This window comes from Rhododendron vialii, chromosome 4a (assembly GCF_030253575.1).
Source record: "Rhododendron vialii isolate Sample 1 chromosome 4a, ASM3025357v1".
NCBI classification, from domain to species: Eukaryota; Viridiplantae; Streptophyta; class Magnoliopsida; order Ericales; family Ericaceae; genus Rhododendron; species Rhododendron vialii.
The window spans coordinates 35385236-35396213 of record NC_080560.1 but is presented as its reverse complement, the minus strand read 5'-3'; the positions used below and the strand labels follow the sequence as shown (position 1 = coordinate 35396213).

Here is a 10978-nt window from a genome sequence, read left to right as displayed (position 1 = left end):
AGCAGCCTGAGATAACACCCCTTAGCTCTATTTTGTACCTTTCGCTTAGCATCTTTGATGGTAACAGGACTATATTTCGCATAGATCGAAAGCCTTGCTGTCTTGGCCCAAAGAGAGTGGTGGTAATGGATGATGAATCTGACCCTAAAATAGTTTATCATAAAATGTTCATTTGCTTTAAAAGTGGTTAACAATTTGACCACAAACCTGAAATTGAATCCTACACTCCTTTTTTTGACATCTACACTCCTTTTTTTGGATTTTGGTGTTGAAAGTGTATGTAATTTTTTTGCTAGAAGACAAAAAAGAGTGTAAATGTCAAAAAAGGGAGTGTAGAATTTAAGAAAAGTATCGACAGAATTTGGAGCCCTATTTGGGGAATACCATGCATACGTCGAAAGCATTTTTAAGATAAGTATCGACAGAATTTGAGAATGCTAAACACACACAAATTTCGTTTAAAAGCAAATGTAACTGGTGCACGTACAAGATCACCGCCACATTAATGGTTTACGATTGGAAACAAAATGCTAGGATATACAAATGACTCTTGTCTCTATTTCTCAAGAACTATGGTTTTATTCCCCTTCCTTGATTCTTGCAAGATGACCGAGAAGATGGGCTGGATTGCTCTGCAACTGCATTCTGCAATTCTGCTTGGCACCAAAATATCACGATATCGGGAATTTTTCTGGCAGACACCAATGGTTATCGAGCCTACAGATAACATCAAATGTAAATAAGAATTCACGGAAAACTAGAGCATCAATGGGAGAAAAAGACAAGGCATAGATCCGGAAAGACGTGAGAGAGGAGTTCAAGACCTGATCCATGATGCTATAGGGTTGAAGAAGCAGAAGCACACCATTGGCATATATTGCTTCTGTTCGTTTTGGAGAAAAAGTTTAAAGTACTGTCCACGAGCAAGCTGGAAACTCTGTGGCCCACTGCCTTTCTCTATCAACTGATCAAGTTTCCTTCGGCTACCGGAAATATCTTCTGGACTCTTGAATGATACAAAATGGAGGGGCCACTGCAAGCTTCGTTTCAGCTGCCTGGTTTTGCTTCATAGTGTCTATGAAAGCCTATTGTGGTGAAACCCACAAGCTGATGAAATGAGCCAGTTTCATGAAATGACAAAATAGAAATTTTCCGAAAGAAGAAATAGTGTGTGCTAATGACCTCTTACCTGCTGAACACACGCCACTGGACAGTTATCGGAGCCATTTCAGTCTATATCTCCTCATCAGCCAAATTTTTTATACAATTGGAGCCTCTTGATCATTTCTGTCAGAGAACAAAGCTTTTCTTCTTCAGACTTGTATGGAGACTTATTTCACTGAAGCAGTAGTGTAGAAAAACAGCGGGAAGCTCCAATGAGGAAAAACAGTTGCATACATTCAACCCATCCACTACACAAAACAACAGTTCCAGTGGCATGTACCTCCATATACAACTTATTCTGTCATGAAATCTGGTTCTGTTAGATTTCTTGGAGGGTTCCAACCTAAAACCAATTTGCGATAGATGGAGTAACCTCTAGAATATATTAACCAAGCTTGGGTGGCTTAGATGAGTGATGTGGGATTAAATCTAACACTCCCCCTCACGTGCAGCCCGGATGCACGTGGAGGTACAAATTGAGGAAACCAAGAGATTTGACTCGGGCGACCCCTCACGTGTAGCCCGGATGCACGTGGAGGTATGAATTGATGAGTTGACTCGGGCGATGGAGACTTGACCACACGATGTGAGGTCACTCAAGACCTAGCTCTGATACCATGTTAGATTTCTTGGAGGGTTCCAACCAAAAACCAATTGGAAATAGGTGGAGTAACCTCTAGAATATATTAACCAAGCTTGGGTGGCTTAGATGAGCGATGTGGGACTAAGTTTAACAGGTTCAGATGTGACTTTAGCCAGTACAAAATCTCCTACTTTCAAATCACAACTGGCATTCAAGAGATGATATGTGGGCTTTAACTCAATGGGCAAAACATTTGTGGATGCATCAGTAGATATGATACAGGAAATACTGCATAAACAATAATTTAAGTCGTGATTAGAGATAAATACCTAATAATGTTGGGAATTTTACGTATTGGCCACACAAAAAAAGTCATAGAGAAGGCCTAAGAAAAAAGAAGAGGGGAAAAATGATCCTAATTTAGGTACTTGTCGTAGTCGTTTTGAAGGAAACTATTGAAATAGAAACTCACAATGCTCCTCTGACAATGTTTTATTGGAACGAATAATTTTATGGATGTGAGATGTCAATTTCATTTGTATGGAGTCTTAGTCCCTGCATGCTAAGAGGCTGTTTCCAAGCAAATTTGCAAGTACTCGTGCAGATACATATAAAAACTATGTTAATGTCATGAATGAAGAGATGGAGCATTCACTAGGTACAATAAATCAATCGGTGGCATAAGCCAAAATTAGCTGCAACTGGGACCACAAAATCAAACAAACTGCAGGTCTACAAGAAAATCTTAAGAGAAGAAATGCAGGAGAAGCAAAGATTGAGGTTTTCTCGACTTATAACAGCTCAAGTGTAAAATGACGAAAACACGGGACATCTAACAATAAAAGTAAATATAGTGCTTAAAGTTTTCTTTTGATCCGTAAATATAGAGTTAAAGTCAACATCTATATTGCAAAAGATACAGAAGATCCAGTATATAGCTATTGAGAAGAGTAAATTAGTGCTTGTACCATACAAAACAAACAATGAATTTAGGACCTAAAGGATTCTGTGGCAAGGCAAACACAATCTTAATTGCAAACATAAATTGTTTGGATCCATGTAATTATCTTCACTAATAAAAATACAACACCAAAATTTCATAAAGATGAATACAACATGCATGCAAGAGCATTGTGCACCTTCCTGATCTCATTTTGGTTACATATGGAAAAAAGTTTGTAATGAAGGTTAGGAAAGCATTTTGAGCTTTTTGTTTAGGCACGGATTATTTAGCTTTCGTTTGTCTGCATTATCTTAAACCGACATCACAAAATACATAACTCCGGTGGAACTATGAAGTAGCCATAACAAGGATCTGATGATTCTCAAAGTGGCCAGCAGTTGTTAATCTTAGAGCTGGAAAGCAAAAATTCCAACATGCAATATACTTCAAGGACAACCAAGTAGTAACAGAAATCAATGTAAAACTAATCCAACAAAGAATTCTGTAATTCACTAGAAATATACTCATCGGTAAAGAAGAAGAAACTATTGCCAGCTAATGGTTGATTGAGTAAGATGTCATACATCAAATATTAATGCTAGGAAGCTCAATGAGGACATTTTCCCCTTTCTGCATGGCAATACGTCAAAAATACCATTGATATAAATAGTGGGAAAAAACAGGTCTAAAAACTGACAGACAGAGAGAGAGAGAGAGAGAGAGGGGGTGGGGGGAGGGAGAGGAATCAATCACCTTAATCAGATCCAACACACACACACACACACACACACAGAGAGAGAGAGAGAGAGAGAGAGAGAGAGAGAGAGAGAGAGAGAGAGAGAGAGGAATCAATCACCTTAATCAGATCCAACTTTGATTGTCCAGACAGTAATAATGCAATATTTGCTTGCTTCTTTAGTGGGAGGCCAGACATTGAAGTCCTGGACCAAAATCTTCACTTTAAGATACCTTTTCAAAATTCATTTCCGATAATCTTCCAGCAGAGAAAACAACTGCTGACGTTGCAAGATTATTATCTCTGGACAAACAGTTAAGCAGTGAGGAAAAACTACTAAGCAATTTGAACCAATCCAGGACAAATTTCAGGGCTAAGGAAAACCTTGTGCAGAAAAGTTTTTGAATCAGACTTTTGAGAACAGAACCAAAATGATGCCTTGAATTTCCACAATCAAGCATATGGCATTCCAACTTCCAAGCATTCTGCAAAACAGAAAGAACGCTTAAGAAATGGTTCAAACAAGAAACAAACAAGGAGCACATTTAGTTTGTCGCCTGATGTTGGAGATTCTCCAAAAAGGTACTATTGCAATGTAATTTTATACTTGTCATCGTCCCTTGGACCTTATGCTTTTCAGTTTCTGCACTGAGCACTATGTGAATGGAAGACATGTACTTGAGTCTAGTTCAATTCAAGAATTTAAATGATAAGCAGACTACCGTTCACATACCTTTTTCTTCAATGGCATTATTTCACGTGGTGTCATCACCACTGTTTGTGGTGTCATCACCACTGGTTGGCAAGGGACTTTCAATGGTTTATCTCGATGGAATAGAATTGCAGCTGGAACCAATAATCTAGCCTCTGAAAGCCCAATACATCATGCCAAAGAAGTTAGGTTAGATGACACTTCTTTGATCCAAAATTAATGTAAATAGATAATATAGATATTTAGCACAACATATAGATTCACATACACATACAGAAAATGACATATAGAAACAAAAACAAAAACGAGAGAGAGAGAGAGAGAGAGAGAGAGAGAGAGAGAGAGAGAGAGAGAGAGAGAGAGAGAGAGAGAGAGAGGCAAAGAGAAGAAAATCACAAGCAATTAGCAAGCAAATTACCCGATGGTTGATATGAGCAATCTTGTGCCACTCTTCTCCCCCTTCCTCGCATCTTTTCATTAGAAGGGGACATCGGGCTATAACCAGAGATTGTAAGTTCTTGAGAAGTTGAAATTTTTCCAGTTAGGGCAAACTCGTACGATTACAGCACTTGTAGAGCCTCAATGATTCAAGAGATGAAAAGTTACCCAACCCTTCGGTAGAGCTTCCAACCCTTCGAATCCATAAATTTGCAGCTTTCTTAAGGAAGTGACGTCCCAAAGTTGATCGGGAAGGCACTTGAGCTTTGGCCATCCCGATAAAGTAAGAGATTCTAGGGACATGAATGAGCTAATGATGAACTATTAATGATCGATTAAACAAAGTCCACATTACAGAACCCACAAGCAGAGTGCATTTACAGACTACATATTGCACATTACAAACTGCAAAATAAACAGAATGCATAGCTCAAGTTAATTGGTGTGACTAAATAGACTAGCTTTCTAAGCCAGTTCAAGCTTACCTGCGCCATTAGACTGTGCAAAAGATGATGCATCACCCAAAGCATCAGAATTCGGTGGTGGAAGATCCTGATTCCGGGGGCTGAGATGGTGAAAGCATAGAGGATCTCCTAATCGATGACATTGCCTTTTCCCCAGGAGCCATGATTAAACCAATCAATATGAATCTGGATCAAAATCTGTAAAACAAGGTAAGAAATGCAAGTTACTAATTGTATACAGAAATAATTTGAAAGAACTAAAGTGTAAAGCAATGATGTATATCGAAGTTCCACAAATGCTCTCTCTCCAAGCTATTGGGTAAATCGTCGACATCCTCCATGAACATACCCCTATACACCTAGCTAATTGTCCGACATCATCCATGAACTTAAGTCTTGATTTGGAAAGCAAGCATGACTAAATATCAAAGCAGATACAAATAAACTAGCATAGAATGCTGTAGTGTTAATCTAGCTAATGGATCCACAATTTTAATTCATGGAGCAACAAAAACACAAATAAACGGATTGGGTTAGTATGGGAAAAATAAAAATTAAGATGAATAAAGGAACAAATTTTGCATATAGACTAACATTGGTATTTAATAGCATAGAAATACATGATATAGTGAGGCATTTTGTCAAATATTAGATAGGCATTTAATCATCTACAAAACAATGGCAAGTAATTAAGAGTGTAAACCCTTGAGTTTTAAGACAACTTAAGCAGGAAGGTTCAGGCTATAAGAAACTCATAATCTACAACCACAACACACACTCACACCCACATTTTGATTATAAATCAATAAGCTAAGTTCTTTGCCCAGACATTTTTTTGTTTCCATTGAGAAAAAAATCACAAAAATGAGCAATTGGAGAAGTTACCGTGTCACGAGCTTCAGATTATGAGCAATCTTGTGCCACTCTTCTCCCTCTTCTTTGCACCTTTCCTTTAGAAGGGGACAACGGTATATCTCTAGCGATTGTAAATTCTTGAGACGTTGAAAATTTTTCAGTGTGGGCAAACTCCTCAGATTAGGGCACACACAGAGGTCCAATGATTCAAGAGATGAAAAGTTACCCAACCACTCCGGTAGAGCTTCCAACCCATCGAATCCATAAATTACCAGCTCTCTTAAGGAAGTGAGGTGCCGAATTTGATCGGGAAGGCACTTGAGCTTTGGCCATCCCCTTAACGTAAGAGATTCTAGCAATTGCGGGTTTTGAGCTTTGGCCATCTCAACCTCTGGCCAGGGGTAATAATCCAGCTCCTCTGAGAAGAGACCGATATCCAACTTTCGAAGACTGGTCAAACAGAATTGCCCCTCCTCCCAAGGCCTTGCCCATCGTGAGTTACACCTGTCCAATTCCAGATCCTGAAGGGACGTGAGGTTGCGCAATTCATCGGGGCTGGCCTCCCTTAAATTGGAACACATATACAACTCCAATCTTACAAGGGTCGGTTGTAGCAACCCCTTTGGCAAGCATCTCAACTCTATGCACTCTCGAATTGAAAGCTCCTGAAGGGACGTTAGGCAGCTGTTGAATTCCCCTCCTGTTTCTTCGCCTATGTACATCAGTTTAGGGCACTCTGTTATTGTTAAAAGCTCAAGGGAAGCTAGGTTTAGTAGTTGCTTCGGTAAAAAACACAACTCATGTAAACCCTGTATTTCCAGATGCTTTAGGGACTTCATGCTTGTTTCTAGCAAATGTTCAATCAGAGTACTGACATTTGTCGAATCCGGATGTACCGTTATGCTCGAAGTGAGTATATTCGCAATTTTCTCAAAATAGAAGTACCCATCCGTACTACCCGTAATAGCTAAATTTTGAATGCATAACAAATGACCCGGAATGTCGATCAAGTTAGGGCAATCTGAGATAAATAACTTCTCGAGACGAGGAAAGAACTCCATTTTACTCTTGGTTGCAGGAGGCAATGACGATACATCTGACCACTCTTTTAGCTTCCGCATACCACGAATAGTGACTTCTTTCAATGCCGGAAATACTACTGGTCCTGGTGCAGCCACAATACTACTACCACCACCACCACCACCACCAACTCGTTCATCCAATCCATAGAATTCAGGACCAATGCTCTCCACATTATCTAATTCTTCCATTACAATGACTTCAAGGTTCGGAAGGTGTCCGAGTACTGGGATATCTTCACATGACTTGCAGCCGATTAATTCGATCTTCACTAAATTATGAAGCGACTGATCATCTCGACTCCTCATCCATGATGTCAATCTTCGTCCTCCGAAATTTCTGAGAATTAAACCCCTAAGATTCTTGTTAGGTTTAAGTCCTTCCAACACATCCGCATAGTTAATGTCTGACGTTACAGGGTACCTATCCCAATGAAATTCCAACTTTGTAACTTTTGATTTTTCAGACATTTTAGCTCTTTCTGCTTCTTCCTTGTCTTTCACGTTTTGGAGATCATAAACACGTAATCTACCTCTCAGCTTGCTTAAGCTTCCGAGCTCTTCAATTCTATGGCCCTCGTCCTCACCCACAGAAAAGAATGGTATTGTCTGCAAAGAACTCAAATGGCCTATCTTGGTTGGAGTCATTTTCCTGCTAGTTTCTCTAAAATATTCTTTCACGCAAAGATGTCTCAAGTTAACCAACTTATGGAATTCTTTTTGAATGTCTTCCCAATTTGGAAATGGTGGCAACCTCAGTGTTTCCAAATTGTAGAGCTTAGTGATAGAATTGGGCAATTTTTCAAAAGAAGACTCTGAGAGGTCAAGGTACTTTATATGTATGAACTTGCATATAGATCTCGACAACTCTTTCCCACCAGATTCTACAATACTCAGAACACGAATAGATTTGATATCTTCAGTATTTTCGGGAAAATTTCCAGTTAAAAACAACGTCCTTAGTTTCCCATTAGTTTCGTTTGAAAGTTCTAACCTCATTTTTTCCTCGAGACACAATGAAAGATGTTGAACTTCGGGATGGTCCTTAACCTCCCCAGTTTTCAAAGTCAAACAACTACCCTCTGAGACATCTAGAGCAAGATCATGTACAAGATCATGCATCTTGCAAGCAGTAACATAGTTATACTCATCCAAGACAACATCTTGAAATAGTGAATTGCGCAACAAGATATCAAAATATTCATTGCCTACGTCTTCCATTTCCAAATTTCTTTTTGGAAGAGACTGAAGATAACCTAGACTCATCCAAAGCTGGACCAGGACATCCTTTTCCAGTAATTGGTCCTTTGGAAAAATAGAACAATAGGCAAAACATTGTTTCAAACTTGGGAAAGGTAAGTGATGGAAACTAAGCCTTAATGCTGGAAGAATTTCGCCCTCGCTTCTCCATATTTCACTCTCCTCAATTTCCTCCCATTCGGTAAGAGATTTCTTGTCATACAATAAACCTCCTAACGAATTTATCGCTAACGGCACACCCTTACACTTTTCAACCATTCTACCACCAATATTGACCAAAGTTTGAGTTTCTCTTGGTCCCCCACTTGCAAATGCCCTTTTCCTAAACATGGTCCAACTATCATCATGTGACAATTCACGCAACTGATGGGTGAGAGATTGGGGCACCCGCATTGCTAAGACCACATTCATACTACGGGTAGTAACAATAATTTTGCTTTCCTTGGAGCCACCTATACCTATCAAAGAACTTCTCATGTCATCCCACATTTTTGGAATCTCATTCCAAACATCGTCCAACACGAGTAAGTATTTTTTTCCATTCAGTTTTTCTCCAAGCTTTCTTACTGTTCCTTCTATGTTTGACATCTCAAATTTCTCCCTAAAAAGAGATTGTACCATCTCATTCAGTAACCTTTCAACCTTGAAATCATCAGAGACACAAACCCACATTTTGTTATCACCAAAATACTCCACAACGTTCGTATCTTTGTAAACTAACTGCGCTAGTGTGGTCTTTCCAAGCCCACCCATTCCTACAATAGCAATGACAGCTAAATCATCTTTAGAGCCAAGCAGCATTTCTCTCACTACTACGACATCACCAGCCCTCCCCACGCAGCCCGATTCGTCAACGAAAGGTATAGTCGGCCTATGCTCACTAGGCGGAACAAAAGCACTCATGAGTTGCTCTGCAGGTCTAAGACCCATATTATTTGCTTCTTTACAAATTTCGTCCAATAACAAATTGATATTGTTCACCCTATTAGCCATCTTAATACGAAATGCCAGCGGATTAGAGGGTGAGAAGAAGTTGCGTACCTTGTACCTCATCCGGTTTCCTACCTCCAACTTCCTTCGAAGAGCTTCATATGCTAACTCACCCAAAACGTTCTCCGCATCGCAGGCCACTGACTTCAAACTCTTTAGCCACTTTTTCAGGACTCGTGATTCTATGTGTCCTTTCTCAGCATCACGTAGCAATGCTTGCATGTTCTCTAACCTTCTCTGCAGCTTTCTAAGGTCTTCCTTGAAACCCCATGCTAGGTTAATCTGCTGGGTTACAAGTGGTTTCAAGCAGGCTTCCAGGATTGTTTGAGCAGCAGGGAGGAGGACACTTGCGGCCATTTTTCCTTTTGAAAACTGAATTGGGGCTAAACAGAAATGATTTGGGGGAACAATCAGCTAGAGATACAAGAGCAGGGTTTTGTGCTTACCATAAAATGGAGACACTAATATCGGAAGGCACGCAAACTTTTTGTTTTATTCCCAAGAAAGAAATTATTCCGAACACAAACTTAAAAGAAACTCACTATCTCCATATTCGCAAGAAAGAGATCATTCTTTGAAGTTTTATCTCTTTATTCCCAACAATGCCTTGCGAATACTGCATTTCTCTTTCTTACCTTTAGTTTCATTCCCAAGAAAGAGATCATTCCGCACACAAAGTTAAAAGAACTCACTATCTCCTCGCAAGAAAGAGATTATTCTTTGAAGTTTTCTCTCTTTATTCCCAGCAATGCCTTGCGAATACTGCATATCTTTTTCTTACTTTTTGTATATTTCCTCAGAAGTAATGCTTGTTGGGCACACCAACTTAAAAGAACTCATTCATCAGGGAAAAAGAAAACATCAGAATTCCTTTCTGCTGATCCTTAGGTCTTCGATCAAATCCATACCAATGATATGTACCGTTAATCAAAAATCCTGTTTTTGGAGTGCATGATGACTCCATGTGTCTGTTCATTAATTAATTTAATTGGTATGACTCAGAGAATATCACATTTTGCAATTGTCCTTTGACTTGCTTATTATTTGGATACAACAAACGTACATATATATAAGATGAAGTAGAAAAGGTACCCGCAAATAAAAAAGGTACTCGCTAGATCGAGGGATTTGAAAGGCAGCTTTGGATAACTCCAGCTGACCACCCCTTGCTCTATTTCCTACCTTTCACTCAGCATCTTGGATAGCCGTCAAATGCCGGAATTGGCTATTGGCTAAGCCTGGATATCGCTGTTCTGATGATTTGGTAATGGATAGCGTTATAAGCCGATACTGTACTAGATTCATACACTCGTGTATCATAACACCCCGATGTAAATGAGGCTATGGTCAGTGGCGGCTCCAGAAATTTTTCTAAGGGTGTTCAAAAATTGCACTATATTATCTTGAGAAATCACAACTATATACTTCTTCTGTCTAATTTTAAATGCTCCCTACGTAAAGTCGTGTCATTTTGACATTCAAAAAAATTGTATTTTTCATAATTTTTTTTGAAACTTTTTTGCACTGTTTTAAAGTATCTTTTGAACGATGCAAAACAAAGTTAAAAATTAATTCTGAAAGTATTTTATATTTTGAGGTCAAAGTTACACAGTCTCTCGTAGGGAGCATTTAAATTGGGACGGAAGGAGTATAAACAAATAGAGAGCCAGGGAGGAACAAGGTCGAAGGTCTTCTGTGTGTTTTTTTTTTTCTATTTGTTCATTCCTTTCTTCTTCTTTTTTTCATTTTGTTAT

The 10978-nt window shown here is 39.1% G+C and overlaps 1 protein-coding gene across 3 annotated transcripts; it reads right to left on the bottom strand.

Annotated features, from left to right (window-relative positions):
• Window positions 1–358: 358 nt before the first annotated feature.
• Window positions 359–9908, bottom strand: LOC131322159 (putative disease resistance protein RGA4). Of its 3 annotated transcripts, XM_058353390.1 has the most exons (8): window positions 5926–9908; window positions 5062–5238; window positions 4557–4869; window positions 3547–3911; window positions 1445–3320; window positions 1190–1287; window positions 825–1107; window positions 391–717 (listed from the first exon to the last, which is right to left on the bottom strand). In XM_058353390.1, exons 1-2 carry the CDS (start codon window positions 9579–9581, stop codon window positions 5232–5234), a joined length of 3663 nt encoding a protein of 1220 aa, XP_058209373.1. In that variant the 5' UTR covers window positions 9582–9908; the 3' UTR covers window positions 391–717; window positions 825–1107; window positions 1190–1287; window positions 1445–3320; window positions 3547–3911; window positions 4557–4869; window positions 5062–5231. The 3 variants fall into 3 exon arrangements, 1 of the variants encoding a protein (XP_058209373.1); XR_009198717.1 differs by lacking the exons at window positions 5062–5238; window positions 5926–9908 and having other exon boundaries at window positions 359–717; window positions 825–3320; window positions 4557–4633; window positions 4745–4759; XR_009198716.1 differs by lacking the exons at window positions 4557–4869; window positions 5062–5238; window positions 5926–9908 and adding an exon at window positions 4160–4207 and having other exon boundaries at window positions 359–717; window positions 825–3320.
• Between the last annotated feature and the right edge of the window lie 1070 nt (window positions 9909–10978).

What these genes read in the sequence shown, in the direction of transcription:
- LOC131322159 (XM_058353390.1), bottom strand. Translation starts at nt 9,581, where the DNA reads ATGGCCGCAAGTGTCCTCCTCCCTGCTGCTCAAACAATCCTGGAAGCC.